Below are 18,448 nucleotides of genomic sequence, written 5' to 3' on the forward strand. Positions count from 1 at the left end.
AAAGGGCCTCTATGTCCTCACCCTCAGTCATTTTCTGCAGAGGTTTCCTTCCCACCTTCTGGATGGAAAAATCATCAGCTGACCTTATAGTCAGATCTCCTGCCGTGTCACAAACGACCTCTGTGAGTAAATCAAACTGCTGCTGCTGCTGACGGTGCTAATGCTGCTGTTGCTGGATGAGTTGCATAAGCAGCTTCTTCATCTCCTGTTGTGTCAGTTGGTGTTGCAGCTGCAACTGGGCTTGCACTAGGTGTTTATCCAGGTCCTCCATGCTGTCTGACGTTGCTTGTTGGTCTATGGCCACCTTCACCCAAGACATGCAACACTTTGGTAGCAGTTACACGTGTTCCCTGGGAACGCTGCCTGCACGTCTAACAAAAATTGTGGGAATGCTACTCACTTGGGTGCGTGGTGAGGTGACTCAGGAAACATTTCTATTTAAATGTCCATGTTGGTTTATTGGTGCATTATAAACCATGCCACAAGCAAAGGAAAACAAAGGGCTTTCAGTGCAGGCAGAACAAAGTAAACAGTTCTTAACAAGCTCACTTTAGAAACAGTCCAGGACACACAGGCTGGATAGTGTCCAGTATACCATTTAGTCTGGATATAACACATAGGAGGCCTTCTTACTAGCACACACAGAGCATGTGTCAAACAAACAGACTCCATTTTACCCTGCAAAACTTTGCCGAGATGCCCAAAACAAGCCTCTTAGTACTATGTGCACTAGAGCTTTAATCCATGTTTATATCACAGAGGACAATCACCTCTGTGATACATATCTCCCATCAACTATATGTCTGATAGCCACCTTAAAGGGGGAATATGGCTATTGACAAGGGGTTGACTGAGAAGTGAATACACTCTTTAGAATAATATATTTTGCAGCGTGAACCACTTCTTGTTTGTATGTTAACGTGCACATATTACACTGTGAATGAAATAATATATGTCTCTCTCTCATTATTCCATTCCTCAGGCTGTGCCTTCCTCACATACTGTGCCAGAGACTCAGCCATAAAAGCACAAACGGCCCTGCACGAGCAGAAGACTCTTCCTGGGGTAAGTAAAAATTGCATAGACTGATCATGGTTTGAGGTATAGGGTTAGGGTCAATGTCAGTGACAGAATTCAGAGAAGACAGAATGGGTTTAAATTACATTCAACTGTATGGCAACCTCCTGTATCATTTACATAATGATTGTGTGTTGCTGTAGGAATCTATAGAATGATGGGCTATCAATCAAAGGTTTCATGTGAACAGAACATTTTATAAACATTAAGGTGCTCAGCAGAGCATGTCATAAGAAGAAAGTGATATATGCTGGGATCTGCACTGAGTCTTCTAGTTCCAGGGGAAAATATTCTAAACACATTGTGCAAGGATTTTTGGAATAATGAGCGTTTCCCATTGGGATTGGTGGATAATATTATAATGAATGGATATAAAATGTTATTCTATATTAAGTTTGATAACATCATTGATGTGGATTCCAGAACTGTTTATGAGGTCTATAGGGACACAAAAATCTCATAAATCAAGCCCTGAATGTGTTTCATTTTAATTTAGATGCTGAAAAAAGCTATGGCTCTTCTTTTCCATGAGGCATATCATAACCTTTATGTGGTTGTGTAGCTAATACAATTAATAATAAGTAAAAAACAAGCAAGCAATTGGCAGTAGATGTATCTTTTCTACACATGATAGACTAAATTACGGTACATTGCAAATTAATTAGCCACATATATGGAAGTACCGTAATATGCCAGGGTTTAAATGTGCAAAAGGGTATTGACTTGAGTACAGTATTTTTCGATACGGTATTGGACAACTACAAGAAAATATATACTTAAAGTGCATTTTTGTGTCTAAAAATGTGGCAGAATATATATATTTCTAGTGTATAATATATACTAGATCAGAGGATGCTATGCACATTAGTAGGACCCCATCTGAATAGTAGAAGCCCATCAGATTCTTTTTTATTAGAACAACAACGGGGATATGTGATTGCTCATTATGCCTTTATAGTACTTAGCTTGCTGGGCACAGGGTTAAGAAGTGGAAGCGTTGTCAGGGAGCACAGATACTTGTTGCCTGTAGCTTTAGACTCTGATAACTTGGTCAAATAAATAAGTCATATAACTTGAATCATAATTCTTGGCTTTTGCGCTGATGGAATTCTCTCTTAATGCTTTATGACAACTAAAATGCAGTTTCTCTCCTAAATCTACAATATACGTCATGAGTTCCAGGAACAAAGGTTATCATTTTAAAGGGTATATACACTGACAAATAACTTTTCAGAATAAACTGTTTTGGGTATGTACATGACAAATACACCTCTGTGATTTGTATTCTGCATTTTCACAACTATTCACCTCTGTAGGCTTTTCCCTCATTTGCAATTGACTCTAAGCTCTTGAGAAGAGACTAGCTGCTATAATGTCTCCCATACATAACACAGAGGGGGATTCCTGCTCTTCAATCCTTAGTTAACACACAAAGGGAAGTAGCAGCATGGAGGACATTATACAGCAGTATTGAGCAGTGTATATGTGAATCCAGCTCCTGGATGAGGTAAGATACTTGTTAGAGATCCGCGCAATCTTTCGGTCTCTAACTTTGCTCTTCACAATTACCCCTGCCCCCTTTCTGTGTCTAATATAAGAGGAGGTGTGACATGGCACTCCACTGGTCTGGCAGTTCATATGCTTTTGAGCAAGATGGAGTTGAGCTATTTTTTTAGAGTGAATAGTGAGTTCAGGAGACGGGGTGGAGAAAAAAGTGGTTCAAAGTGGGGAAGGAAGTAGAATTTTTTGATAAGATGTATTATAATATTTCAGATATTCTCTTGGACTTTTGCTTTGATCAAAGTTTACTGAAAATCCCATTTAATCTGGGATCTCAAATTAATATTAGGAAAAGACAAGAATAAAAGCAATTAAAAAATAATGAAACAAACAACAAATAAATGTCATCACTCCAGAGTGTTTACCATCCATCATGTAACCATACATGTAAGAAGCTGCCAGAGAACCCTAAAGATCCTAGCTGGAATGTGTAATAAAATGCAGAAGCTCTCTAAGGCCAGAATCACACTAGGGAAAAGCAACGGATGTGATATGCTGATGACAACTCTGCTAATCACATTTTTTACATGTGTTTTTGTTGCAGCTTTTTCCCTACTCATTAGTATGAGTAAAATATGCAGCAAAAACACTGCGAGACTTGACATGCCATAGATTTATGTCTGCACAAGTCACAAATAAGCAACGTGTGCATTAAACTTCAGGATTCCCACTCACTTTTTTTGGTACTAGGAAATCCTTCAGGTTTTGTGAAAAAACTGCACAGGAAATAAAGGCTATAAAAACGCAACATACTCTAAGCCTTTGGTTCAATCAGCATCTACAGGGTGGGCCATTTATATGGATACACCTAAATTAAATGGGAATGGTTGGTGACCCAGATCGGCACGCTAAATTTGCAGAATTGCCAAAGCAAAAATTGGAACAGGACCCTCAGTTTACACAGAACATTATGTTCAGTGATGAGACAGACTTTTTTGTGTGGGCCATTTTTATGGATACACCTAAATAAAATGGGAATGGTGACAGTTTTCTTGCGTAGGGTATCTTGCATTGAAATCTGCAATGACCCGGGTACTGCATTCACCAGACATCAACACAATTTCCATCCACTCCTCACGTGTTAACCTCTGCGACATGTCAATGGCTGTAAACAAAGAGAAACTTGTAAATAACTCATGAAAGAATAAAGTTACGTTAAAACCAAGCACGTCATTGTTTTTCTTGTGAAATTCTAATTAAGTTTGATGTGGCACATGACCTTCTTCCCATTGAAAAAAATAAAGTTGGATCCAAAATGGCCGACTTCAAAATGGCCGCCATGGTCACCACTCATCTTGAAAAGCTTTCCCCCGCCCATATACTAATGTGCCACAAAAAGGAAGTTGATATCACCAACCATTCTCATTTTATTTAGGTGAATCTATATAAATGGCCAACCCTGTAAATAGTTTATACAAGAATATACAGTGGGTAAGGAAAGTATTCAGACCCCTTTACATTTTTCACTTTGTTTTATTGCAGCCATTTGGTAAATTCAAAAAAAGTTCATTTTTTTTCTCACTAATGTACACTCTGCATCCCATCTTGACTGAAAAAAAACAGAAATGTAGACATTTTTGTAAATTTATTAAAAAAGAAAAACTGAAATATCACATAATCATAAGTATTCAGACCCTTTGCTCAGACACTCATAATTAAGTCACATGCTGTCCATTTCCTTGTGATCCTCCTTGAGATAGTTCTACTCCTTCATGTGAGTCCAGCTGTGTTTAAATAAACTGATAGGACTTGATTTGTAAAGGCACACACCTGTCTATGTAAAACCTCACAGCTCACAGTGCATGTCAGACCAAATGAGAATCATAAGGTCAAAGGAACTGGCCAAGGAGCTCAGACAGAATTGTGGCAAGACACATCCCGCCAAGGTTACAAAAGAATTTCTGCAGTACTCAAGGTTCCTAAGAACACAGTGGCATCCATAATACTTAAATGGAAGTAGTTTGGGACCACCAAAAGTCTTCCTAGACCTGGCCATCCAGCCAAACTGAGCAATCGTGGGAGAAGAGCCTTGGTGAGAGAGGTACAGAATCACACCAAGATCACTGATGCTGAGCTCCACAGATGCAGTAGGGAAATGGGAGAAAGTTCCACAAAGTCAACTATCACTGCAGTCCTCCACCAGGCGGGCCTTTATGGCAGAGTGGCCCGACAGAAGCCTCTCCTCAGTGCAAGACATATGAAAGCCCACATAGAGTTTGCAAAAAAAAACATGTGAAGGACTCCCAGACTATGAGAAATGAGATTCTCTGGTCTGATGAGACGAAGATAGAACTTTTTGGTGATAATTCTAAGTGGTATGTGTGGAGAAAACCAGGTGCTGCTCATTACCTGCCCAATACAATCCCAACAGTGAAACATGGTGGTGGCAGCATCATGCTATGGGGGTGTTTTTCAGTTGCAGAGACAGGACGACTGGTTACAATTGAAGGAAACATGAATGCTGCCAAGTACAGAGATATCCTGGATGAAAACCTGTTCCAGAGTGCTCTGGACCTCAGACTTGGCTGAAGGTTCACCTTCCAACAAGACAATAACCCTAAGCACACAGCTAAAATAACAAAGGAGTGGCTTCAGTACAACTCTGTGACCATTCTTGACTGGCCCAGCCAGAGCCCTGACCTAAACCCAATTGAGCATCTCTGGAGAGACCTGAAAATGGCTGTCTACCAACGTTCACCACCCAACCTGACAGAACTGGAGAGGATCTGCAAGGAAGAATGGCAGAGGATCCCCAAATCCAGGTGTGAAAAACTTGTTGCATCATTCCCATGAAGACTCATGGCTGTACTAACTCAAAAGGGTGCTTCTACTCAGTACTGAGCAAAGGGTCTGAATACTTATATTTCAGTTTTTCTTTTTTAGTAAATTTGCAGAAATTTCTACATTTCTGGGGGGTTCTTTCAGTCAAAATGTGGTGCAGAGTGTACATTAATGAGAAAAAAATTAACTTTTTTGAATTTACCATATGGCTGCAATGAAACAAAGAGTTAAAAATTTAAAGGGGTCTGAATACTTTCCATACTCACTGTATATACTTTATCATTTACTGCAATAGCATGTTTAATTGCTAACACCCAGTATTATTTATCCTTCAACCAAATTAGCAGAATTAGGGTATGTTTCCACAGGCCAGATTACATCAGGAATTGTTGCGGATTGGACACTTTGTACATCCGCAGCATCCATTCCGCAGCGTCCAGATGTTACAGCATAGTGGAGGGGATTTTATGAAATCCCGTCTCCACTATGCGTGCAGGGCTGCATATCGGGACATCTGGTGCGTCTTTATAGATGGCAGCATGTCTATTTCCGTTTCCACAAGTCAAATAGCACTGTACTATGTAGAGGATGCGGTGATTCCGCATGGTTCAATGAACACATGCGCTATCACCGCGCTTACAAAAGTGGGCGGTGCTTTGGGCGGAGCGGAGTTTCCGCCGCGTCCAAAGCGCCGTCAATACGGAAAGTGGTAACATACCCTTAGGCTACCTTTAGACGGCCATTATAATCCTTGGGCCAGGCACGTGTGCAGTGCTATCTGCATATGGTGAACGGGTGCAGGAGCTGCATACTATACAGTATATGCACTAGTCTGTTCCCTACATTTGGCCAGACTTGCCCATGCTAATTATTTTTTCACACAAACCCGACATCTGTTTGGAATCTAGCACATTTGAGCTAGCACATAGGTTACCATTGAGTCTATGGAGTTTCTGCTTTCTTCACAGGCAGAATATGGACAAAAAATAAGTTGGTCTGTATGTACCCACATTACCTGTGTGATCATTTAGTGAGAGCCAATTGCAGCAAATGTCATCCAAGTGTTGAGTAATACTATCTATCCAAGTTCTCGGTAATTAACGTAAAGGGAACCTGTCATGTGAAAAAAAAACATGATTAATCTGCAGGTTATAGTATTCAGAAGTCGTGTGGCCACTGCACTGAAAGCCCCACTGCTGGGAGAAAATGAACTTTATTCCTCTCTGCAGCCTTGGGCTTTCAGTCATACAGGTGTGGCCGGCGTGGCTTCAGTCACCGCCCAGTGTAAGGTGAGCAGCAGCTGAAGCCATGCCCCAGCTCTGACTGACAGCTGGCTCTGCACTGAGCGGGCTGTCAGTGCCGGGGGTGTGGTTACAGCCGCCGATCACTATGACTGAAGACGTGCCGCTATGACTGAAAGCTTGAAAAAACTTCATTTCCTCAGGGCAGCGGAGTTCTCAGTACAATGGTCACGCAGTTTCTGAATGCTGATAACCTGCAGATAAACCCCATGTCTGCAGGTTAATATCATTTTTTCACATGACAGGTTCCCTTTAAATGAAGAAACGAAAATATTTGAAAAGCATCAAGCTTTAAGGTGCATTTAGACTGAAAGATTATTCCTGGAAGCACTCATTTCACTATATTTATGCAGTGTATACAGACTATCGATCACCTGACAAACCAGCTAAATGCTCGTTCGTCAGGTGAAAAGATTTTTAAACATGATTAAAAATCATTATTGTCGGCAACTCATCAACCTGTGTAAACATGACTTGTGCTGGCAAGAAGAATGGCAGCCTATGTTCACTGAGCGATCTATTGCAGGTCATTCATTGCCCATTGAGAGTGCAGTCTGCCTGCATAAACAAACTATTAGAGAAGCACTCTCATAAAATGTTTTATTCTCTTATCCCCTTCACGATGATTCCAATTTCATTTTTTGTTTTTTTTCCTCCTTTTCTTCCCAGAGCCATAACTTGTTATTTTTCTGTTACATCGTTACATGTAGGTCCATCAAGTTAAACCTTTCTCCACCAATTGTTCATTTCATCACTAAATTTTCTATAACCCACATTGTAATGTGTAGTGAGGAAATCATCCAGCCCTTTTTAAAAAGCTGTCAGTGTCTGCCACAGTCTGACTGCTCTAACTGTAAAGAACCCTTTCCTATTTAGCTGTCAGAATCACCTTTCTACCACCTGTAATGAGTGACCACTGGTCCTTAGTATGGACTTTGGAAAGAATACGTCATCTGCCAGTCCTTTCTACTGACCACTGATAAATTTATACATATAAATGAGATCCTCTCTGAGATGTCTTTTTTGTAAGCTAAACAAGCCCAACTTTTCCAACCTCTCATCACACGAGAGGCCTTCCATTCCTTGTAATAACCTAGTTGCCCGTCTTTGAACTGACTCTAACTTCTGAATATCCTTTTTAAAATGTGGAGCTCAAAACTGGATCTTATATTTTAGATGTGGCCTCACAAGTAGGGCCGTGGATTCGGTAAGCAAAACCTCCAACTCCGACTTAGACTCCTCAATTTTCTTGACTTCAACTCCGACTCAGACTCCACAGCCCTGCCTTACTACTGAGCCTGTACATAAATTGCAGCACAGATTCATCTCACCTAAAAGCCGAGATCCTCGGATCAGGAACAGAATTTATGGGACATTTCATAACTTCCAAAATTATTATGAAAACATTTACAGCACATCCTGCACTGTACTATTGTACCCAATTTGTTATAATTTTTGGGAGTCAGAGTTGGTCCATGTTATACCGACTCCAGATCCGACTCCACCAAAATGGACACCAACTCCGAAGCCCTGCTCACAATTGATTGTTGGGATCGCAGAATTTTATCTCTCTTTTTATACACCCTAAAATCTTGTTTGCTTTTGCGGCTGCTGCCTGACATTGAGTACTGCTGCTCAGCTTACTTGTAACAAGAATACCCAAGTCTTTCTCATGCTCTGTAGTCCCAACTATGCTCCCATTTAATGTATATGCAGCAATAGGATTACTCCATCCTAGGTGCATTACTCTACATGTATATACAGTAAACCTCATTTGCCAAGTGTTTGCCCATTCAGACATCTTATCCAGATCGTTTTGCAATATTGTAATGTCAAGGTCAGATTTTAGTATCCTACATATTTTGGTGTGGTCAGCAAAGATACCATCCACAATGTCATTCATAAAGAGGTTAAAAAGAATTGGTTATAACACCCATCCCTGCGGTACTCCACTGCTGACTATATCCCATTTAAAGAACGTACCATTTAGGATGACTCTTTGTTTCCTGTAATTTAGCCAATTCCTTACCCATCTGCATATAGTTTGCCCCAGTCACTACTTCTGTAGTTTTAGTATAAGGTTGTTATGTGGTACACAATCAATTGATTTTGTACCGATAAATCACATCAGCCGCATTACCAACATCTAGATTTGTATTTACCTCCTTATCAGGGCCAGTTTTAGGCAAAATAGGGCCTTGGGCGAAATCTTAAAGTGGGGCCTAAAATGCTAACATATTGCACCATGCACTGAGTTCAGGCCGTTAAACGAGTGTGATCGACAATATTGAAGTTGTTCGATGCTTGTTTATCGGCCTCTTTACATCGGCTGAGGAATAATGATGGGCACACAACGATCACCAGTAGATCAATTTGTCCCCATACAGTATCAAATTATCAGCAGCATATATGCAGTTTTCACCGGGCAATATGCTGCTGAGAACAATTACTCCGTGAATAGGCAGCATTTTGCTCCTTTAGTATAATGCACACCATAGTACTCCACATAGTATAATGCACACCCTATAGTCCTATATATAGTATAATTCACACCCCATAGTCCACCATATACTGTAGTATAATGTCCTTCATGTAGTATAATACACTCCCTATAGTCCTCCATATAGTATAATACACTCCCCATAGTCCTCCATACAGTGTAATTTCCCCATAATCCTCCATACAGTATAATGCTCCCCATAGTCCTCCATATAGTATAATGTGTCCCATAGTCCTCCACATAGTATAATGTGCCCAATAGTCCTCCATATAGTATAATACACTCAACATAGTCCTCCATATCGTATGATACACTCCCCATACTATTCCATATTGTATAATACGCTCCCCTTAGACCTTCATATAGTACAATGCACTCCCCATAGTGTAATGCATCCCATAGTCATTTATGTAGTACAATTCACTCCCCATATAGCATAATGCACCTCCCATATAGTACGTATAGTATAATGCACTCCCCGTAGTCCTTGATAGAGTGTAATGCAGCCCCCATATAGTATAATTTACAATCCATAGTCTTTGATAGCGTATATTGCAGCCCAGTAGAGTATAATGCAGCCTCATACGGTATAAAGAAGCCCCATAGAGTACATATAGTATACTGAAAGCGCCATAGTCCTGCAGTATTATGGCCACCACGTACTCACTGATTAAAAAAAAATATACAATACTCTCATCTCCCTGCTGCTCCTTTTTCTGCAGCGTGTCTACTGAGCAGATCCACTGCCTGGAGCAGCGTGGCACACGATAGAAGTGATGTCATCACGCCCGCTGCATCAGGCGCAGAGGATGGGAGAGAGAGCAGCACCTGATGCGCTCTACTCCGTCATTGCTCCCAACTGTACAGGTCAATGCGTGATTGGGGGTGATAGGGTGGAGCCAGGGCTGGCATTGGACTCCTCTGACTCGCGGGCCCCATAGCGTCTGTATGGTGTACCGCTATTAGCGGCACGCTACTGACTGAGAACCCCTGGGGGGTGGGGGCACTAGGCAAATGACTAGTTTGCTTGCTCCTAACGTCGGCCCTGCTCCTCAAAGAAACCTAACATATTAGTTAGACATGACTTAGTCTTTATGATTCCATGCTGGTTGTCAGTTATTATATTATTCTCTGCAATATATCTCTGCATGTCATCTCTTATAATGCCCTCAAAAACATTACAAACTACTGATGTCAAACTTAGTGGATGGCAATTGCCTGGATCCATCGTCTTACCTTTCTTAAATATTGGTACCATGTCAGCCATCCTCCAATCTTGAGGCATCATCTCTGTAACAAGAGAGTCTAAAGGGCCTTTTACACATAGGGATATCGCTAGCGATATCGCTAAAGCGTCGTCGATTTTGTGACACAACAGCGATATCACTAGCGATCTCCGACCGCCCCCCCCCCCCCCCAGGATATCGCTGATAGCGCGAGATCGTCCTGGTCCATTTCTCATCGCCGGCTTCTTGCTGGCGCCGACGAGCGATGCATGGACGCGGGCGGAAGACGTCATCAGACCTGCGTGTGACAGGTAAGTAATGACCGCCAACCGCTGCTGCATCGCTGGTGAGATCTGCCTGTTTGGCAGCTCACTAGCGACCATTTAGCGATGCACCAGCGATCCTGACCGGGTCGTATCGTTGTCGGGATCGCTGGTGCATCGCTAAATTTAACGGGACCTTAAGAATATGAGATCCATCGGTGTGTTAATTACTGAACTCAGCTCCCTCAGTATCTGTGGATGAATGCCATCTGGGTCAGGGGATTTGTCAATGTTTAATTTGCTCAGACACAGGAGTACGTCTTGTGTTATACTAGTTATATCAGGTGGTGAACTTTGATTTTTGCCTTGTTGAATAATCCCTGGAACAGTCAGTTCATTGGTGAACATAAGTAGAGGAAAAGTACCTGTTTAATATCTTAGCCTTTTCTTTGTCCTCTATAATTATTTTGAAATTATTTTTTAAGGGGCTGATATCATCTGTATGATCTGATATCATCTGTATGCTTCTTTTTGGCATTGATGTATTTATACATTTTTGGGGGATTTATTTTAATGTCGCTGACAATCTGTTTCAGTAGATAATTTTGCTAACATTATATATTTTTTTACATATCTTATTGAGCTCTTTATACTCCTGAAATACTATTTCTGTATTCTGATTTTGCAGCTTTTAGCACAACCAGAAGATTCTATGTCCCATTGATGAATCCCTGGATAGTTAATGCACCCATAATAAGGGCCCTGTTATTATTTGCTGCCTTTTTAATTTGTTGCATCATTTCATCCTCTACCTTTTCAGCTATATTAGGAGGCTTGTAGCAAACTCCAATTAGCAGCTTTCCATTATTGCCATCCCCATGTACATTTACGCATACTGACTCTACATTGTCACAGTTCCTCTTAAAGGGAATCTGTCACCCTATTTTTCGCCTATCAGCTGCCGGACACAGCCATCAGGGTCTTATCTACAGCATTCTGTAATGCTGTAGATAAGCTCCCGATGTAACCTGAAAGATAAGAAAAAAGAGTTAGATTATACTCACCCCAGCGTTCGGTCTGGTCCGATAGGTGTTGCCGTCCGGGCTGGGGCCTCCCATCTTCTAACGGTGACGTCCTCTTCTTTGCTGCCTGTCGTGGCTCCTGCGCAGTGCGCAGGCATTGGGAGAGGTCCGGCGCCTGCGCCCTGCAGTATTCTGCTCTGCCCTCAAAAGGGTAGAGCAGTGCGCTTGCGCAGGAGCCACGACAGGTAGCAAAGAAGAAGACGTCACCGTTAGAAGATGGGAGGCGCCGGACTGCAACATCCTTTGGACCAAGACCGGACCGCCCCCCGATGAGTATAATCTAACTCTTTTTTCTTATCTTTCAGGTTACATCGGGAGCTTATCTACAGCAATACAGAATGCTGTAGATAAGCCCCTGATGTCGGTGCTGGCAGCTGAGAGGCGAAAAATAGGGTGACAGATTCCCTTTAATGTCATCATTGAATACAGGTCTTAAGTTGGATTTGACAAAAATAAACACCCGTCCATTTTTTTGTCTTTCCTGTATTTTCTGAATGTACTGTAACCCTGTATATTTGTCACCGAGTCATGGCATTCATCAAGCCAGGTTTCCATAATGCCCACCACATCTTATTCTGTGTCCGAAATAAAAGTCTGCAACACTTCTTGCATTTGCTAGCAGACATTAAGTACTGTTAGCACATTTATTACGCCTCCTCACGTCCCTATTTTCCTTGCATATTGCAGCCCCCTTAAATGCTCATTAACCCCTACTGTCTCACTCTCTATATCTACTTTATCTATCCCCTTATTTGCACATCTACACTCCCTCCCCCTAGATCCTAGTTTAAAAGCTCCTCCATCCGTCTGACCATTTTTTCTCCAAGCAAAGCTGCATCTTCCCCATTGAGGTAAAGCCTGTCCCTACCATAGAGCTTGTTGGTGGCAAAAATTGGTGCAGTAGGAAAGGGTTTGGGTTCATGGAGAACGTAGCCGACTTCTCTAACGCATTTATTTATCTCCCTAAGCGCCCGCTGTCTTTCTAGCTCGTGGCACTGGCAGTATTTCTGAAAACACCACTTTGGAGGTCCTGGCCTTCAGCTTTTCTCCTAGTTCCCTGTAATCATTTTTAAAGAATTCCACCTCCCTCTAACTTTGTCATTGGTACGAATATGTACTATGACATGACCGCTGGGTTTCCACCAGCAATCTGACCAATATCAACTGAATAGAAGACATTATATGGTAGTATATTAAGCCCTTAACAACCAGGGGAATTTCAATTTTTGCGTTTTCGTTTTTGCTCCTCTTCTTCCCAGAGCCATAACTTTTTTTATGTTTTGGTCCATATGGCCATGTGAGGGCTTGTTTTTTGCAGGACAATGACACCATTGGTGGGTTTAACATATCATGTACTGGAAAACGGGAAAAAATTCCAAGTGCGGTGAAATTGCAAAAAAAAGTGCAATTCCACAGTTGTTTTTTTGTTTTTGAGGGTTTTTTTTTCCATGTTCACTAAATGCTAAAACTGACCTGCCAATTATGTCTAGTTTTTTTTTTTATCTAAGTGGTGTATAGATCAGCTGTCATGAGCCCGCACCGAACGGGGAATCCGACGTGGGCGTATTATTACATCCAACGTCGGAAAGGGGTTAATGTATCATGGTGAATTGCCTATTAATAAAGATAAAGCCTAGAAAAAATTACAATGAACACTCCCTTAAATATATAATATATGTATATGGGACTTCGCAAGAGATTTCTACTGGTGTTGAGCGAACGTGCTCAGATGAGGTGTTATCCGAGCATGCTCGGGTGCTAACAGAGCGTCTTCTGCGTGCTCTAATACTATGCTTGTGTCACCATGGCTGCACGACTCGCGGCTGTTAGACAGCCTCAGCACATGCGAGGATTGCCTGTTTTATTAGACAATCCCCACATGTGTTACCATGAGGCGTGCAGCCACGGGGATTTGAACATAGTATCAGAGAGGTCCCTGTCCAGAGTGCTGAACTCAGGGCTGAATTTGTTTTGCTTTTTTTTCATTCCAATCTTTTGTGCCTAGAAGCTCCCTATAGCCAATTATGTAAGATTATTTGTAGCAATGAGAAAAAATGAGTACACCTTCTTTGAGCCCTATGGTTCTACGTATCAGGACATAATTAAAAAAAAAACTTCTAGCCCATTAGAATGTCTTAAATCAAACCAAATACCTCACACAATGCATGACAAATTGCATTGTTATTACGGTACTTATTTACCAAATCTTACACTAAAATGTAAGAGGGCAGTGTGCTAAAAAAATAAGTACACCCCATGAATCATTAGCACCTTTATCAGCAATAACTCGAAATAATCACTTTTCTGTATGACAGTGTCTGTGCAATTTGTTATGTGCGGATCATCTGATATCGAAGTTACCCAAATTTAGGACCTTCTCAGGATCAGAATTTTTTTGGGTTTTAAAGTTGTGATGCGTAAAACCAGGGAACTCAAATTATGTCCTCTGCTTTCAACAGCTGTCTGAATGTCTAATTCATTTGTCCCATACAAAGTTGTATGCGCTGCCCAATTCAAGGTCTCTGTTTTCTGAAAGTCGTTTTGATGGCTAATCATCACTCTTAATTAGCATTTCATGTTCACGAGGTATGAGGATGCACTAATGTATTAATTCTTTTTTCATTTAGTTTAATTTTAGGTAGCTGCTGTAAGGGTCATATGAAGAGGCCATGCTGTGCTGTAATTTATGCCTCCCTACACGTAGTGCACTCTTGCTCCTCCATTCCCGGTACCTATGGTATCTATAGTTTGCTTAACAGAATCAAAATCTTATAGATTGACGATTAAGTGACTTTCAAGGTTTTCTTCTGTTTGTTTTTAAATTCAAAAGATTTATGTCCTGCATTTAATCATAATTTGTAATAATTTGAAGTTATACATTTGCCATATGAAGGATCTTTCAGTGAATGGAGCACTCAAATTTTTAAGCACGTTTAAGACTTTGCGCAGATCTACAATTGGTATATTATCCAGTTGTGCGGTCAAAAGTATTAAACTCTCCCAATAACTATCATTTTTGTGAAGACCTGTTCGCATCACATTTTTTTGTTTAAAGGGAACTTGTCATATATAAAAATGCAAATCAACCTGCAGATATGGGGTTAATCTGCAGGTTAATGGTGTTCTGAACCTGCCTGCCGCACGCACTTGGAGTCCTGCTGCCGGAAGGAAATAAACTTTATTCCTCCAAGTAGTGTTCTGCGTTCAGTCACGTGGGGCGGCGGCGGCACGGGTTACTGTCACAGTCTGTGCATAGAGAGCGGCAGCTGAGTCCTCAACCTCAGCACTCACGGACAGCCGACTCTAATGCTAAGCTGCTGTCAGTCAGTGCCGGGTGTGTGGTTATAAGCACCGCTCTCTCTGCACAGACTGGCGACCGAACCTGCACCGGTGCCGCCCCCATATCTGAAACCCAAACTCTACTGGGAGGAATAAAGTTAATTTCTTTCTGACAGCGGGGGTCTAAGTGCAGGCGCCGGGCATGTTCAGAACACCATTAACCTGCAGATTAACCCCATATTTACAGGCTAATAGCATTTTTCACATGATGGATTCCCTTTAATGCAAAAACTAAAGTATAAGATGGCATATGGTGGGCTGTGCTATTCTATACTATTAGACATCTATTTTATGTGTAATATATTTTATAGCTTTTCTTACCATTTTCAGCAAACAGTGGTATCGGTCAACCATAGGCTATAATATTATCGGTTTAATGGCTGTTGCATGAAACGCTAATGATGTATCCGTTAACTGGAGTACATTATAGGCCTCTGTCACAGCCTCCATTTTACATACACAGCGGTAGCTTGTTCCAGTATAGAAATTAAACAGATACAAAAAACTGTGTTTTGACTAAGCCCTAAAGCCTGTATTCACCAATGTGACCAATACTTTGCGTTTACACTGCCTGCGCTCGCAGCATTGTGGAACGTAGCCCAGACCAAGCCGATCAGATGTCATTGACGGTTAAGGAGTCTGGTGAGGGTTAGTGAAGGTGGCGGAGACAGCGAGAGAGACAGACAGGCTAGTGACTAGCATACTATGTGTCGGGCATGCACGTTCTGTCTGTGCACCCTATAAAAGAACACATTACTGTAGCAGGACATGCTTATAGAGGTACTGCGTGTCGTTTTATCCAATTCTCATGCAATCATTTCAGTTTTTCCTAATTCTTCTGTAATGGCAGAGTAATAATTTGCTCCTAAAGGGCAGCTGAGGTGATTTAGCTTTTCCCAAATATAGAGCACAGAGTGAAGGGACAGTGACGTTCTAGGGACTAGGGAGCCTGTATTAACTGGATGGAAGAGCTTTTGAGAGCAGGCACCTCTTGTTTCGGTCCATTCTTCCCAGCCATGTATGATATGGTTACCCATTTATTAAATACATTTATGAAATGGTATCTGTCAGCAGGATCTCATCCCAAAACTATTCATATGTACATGTAGCTGTTTCAATGACAAATCCAGCCATACCTTTACATGGCCGGTCTACTATTCCGTTACTGAGAAATCAGCCTTTGTATGCAGACGAGACTGAAGTGCTTTTGACATGTGGAAGCACTTCTCAAACTTCTGCGCTCCCCTGCTCTATTACCTGCCCGGCGCTGCCTTCTCCTGCTTGCCTGACAGCTCCTTTGCTTGCAGGTATACAATGAAAGAGCTGTCAGACAAGCAGAGTGCTGGGCAGGGAATACAGCGAGCAGAGGCTTGAGAAGCGCTTCCATGCACTGAAAGCACTACAGCCTCATTTGTATAACCATTAAAATGCTGATTTCTCATTAATAATGGAGATAAATGTGCATATAAATAGTTTTGAAGGGTAAAATCCCGCTGACAGGTTCCCTTTTATTGGACACCATATAAATCTACATTTCAATTTGATAACCCTCCATAAGAATTGTATTAAAGTGTCACCTTACCATTTTCCGAAAATATACTGAAGAACATTCTGTTGCCCTTACTAAATGATAGTAGCCCATCTGCCTAGCTGTATAGCCGCGACCACTCCGTGCCTAATTATACATTGGTTCTAGTGTAACTGTATATTTACAGGCTATCCAACCAATTGCTAAGAGCGCCGAGGCATTTCTCCATAATGCAATATTCATACAGATAAATGTCTGGATCTGTTCAACCACATAGACTGCAAGTCACAACTCTTTTAACCCATTGCCACCGAATGAGCCAAGTGGCATTTAGTGCAGTGTTTCTATGGAAACTAAGGGGTGAGCAAAGCTTGCTGAACCATGTGACCTGCTCTGGGGCAACCCGAGGCCATCAAATTAGAGCGGAAGCATCAAACGGAAGCATAATGAAGCACATCTCAGCAGTCATCCTACATCCTACGCCATCATCCTCCTTTACAACGAGGATTTTCTCTTCAAACAACATGACAGAGGGAGAAAGAGATCAGTGTACAGAAAGGGAAGTGAATGGGAATTGGATTGAATCTAGTTTGTCTTTCAAGAAGAGCGTAGGAGAGCCCTGAGGCAGATCTTCCTTCTTTCCATGTCAGTAAGGTGCTTATGTCTTATCACTATTTGCAGAACGGTAATTCACAACCTATCTCGGCACAAGATAAAGCCAAATGGAAAGCATTATAAAAACGGACCTCGACTTAAAGGGGTAACATACCCAATGCTCAAACATCACAGAACTTCTTTCTACCATAGAAAGAGCATTTGGTGTGTTCAATTGGCAGATGTCTCATGACCACAAAAATATGTCTAAAGGTTAATCCGGGGGTGTAGAGACATTCCAAAATGGATGGTTTCACTTATGAGGGTGTCTGGAATGCGCCTACCATACGAATGAAACCGATTTACTCATCTGAAAGTAAATGGCAGGTTGTCCTTACTTTACTCCATCTCCGCCTGTAACTCCCTTATATCACCCATGTTGCCAGACCAGGTTCCCCCATGTCTATAACGACTGGCCTAATCCTAATTCAGATGCTTCCTATACAGTGGGTACGGAAAGTATTCAGATGCCTTTAAATTTTTCACTTTGTTTCATTGCATCCAGTTGGTAAATCCCCAAAAGTTCATTTTTTTTCTCATTAATGTACTGTACACTCTGCACCCCATCTTGACTGAAAAAAACAGAAATGTAGAACTTTTTGCAAATTTATTAAAAAAGAAAAGCTGAAATATCACATGGTCAGAAGTATTCAGACCCTTTGGCTGGACAGCCAGGTATAGGAAGACTTCTGGTGGTCCCAAATTTCTTCCATTTAAGGATTATGGAGGCCACTGTGCTCTTGGGAACCTTGAGTACTGCAGAAATTCTTTTGTAACCTTGGCCAGATCTGTGCCTTGCCACAATTCTGTCTCTAAACTCCATGGCCTGTTCCTTTGACCTCATGATTCTCATTTGGTCTAACATGCACTGTGAGCTGTGAGGTCTTATATAGAAAGGTGTGTGCCTTTACAAATCAAGTCCTATCAGTTTAATTAAACACAGCTGGACTCCAATGAAGGAGTAGAACCATCTCAAGGAGGATCACAAGAAAATGGACAGCATGTGACTTAAATATGAGTGTCTGAGCAAAGGGTCTGAATACTTATGGCCATGTGATATTTCAGTTTTTCTTTTTTAATACGTTTGCAAAAATGTCTACATTTGGTTTTTTTTTCAGGCAAGATGGGGTGCAGAGT

At 41.5% G+C, this 18,448-nt stretch overlaps 1 protein-coding gene across 2 annotated transcripts in view; it reads left to right on the forward strand.

Annotated features, from left to right (window-relative positions):
* Window positions 1-18,448, forward strand: part of CELF5 (CUGBP Elav-like family member 5) — a 195,236-nt gene that overhangs the window by 91,389 nt on the left and 85,399 nt on the right. For both annotated transcript variants that reach the window (XM_073547588.1, XM_073547598.1), the window contains exon 2: window positions 983-1,065. In XM_073547588.1, coding sequence (XP_073403689.1) covers window positions 983-1,065 — 83 coding nt within the window. The remainder of the gene's footprint in view (window positions 1-982; window positions 1,066-18,448) is intronic.

Source organism: Dendrobates tinctorius, unplaced genomic scaffold, assembly GCF_039654945.1.
Source record: "Dendrobates tinctorius isolate UK_male_01 unplaced genomic scaffold, ASM3965494v1 ptg000011l, whole genome shotgun sequence".
Classification (NCBI taxonomy): domain Eukaryota; kingdom Metazoa; phylum Chordata; class Amphibia; order Anura; family Dendrobatidae; genus Dendrobates; species Dendrobates tinctorius.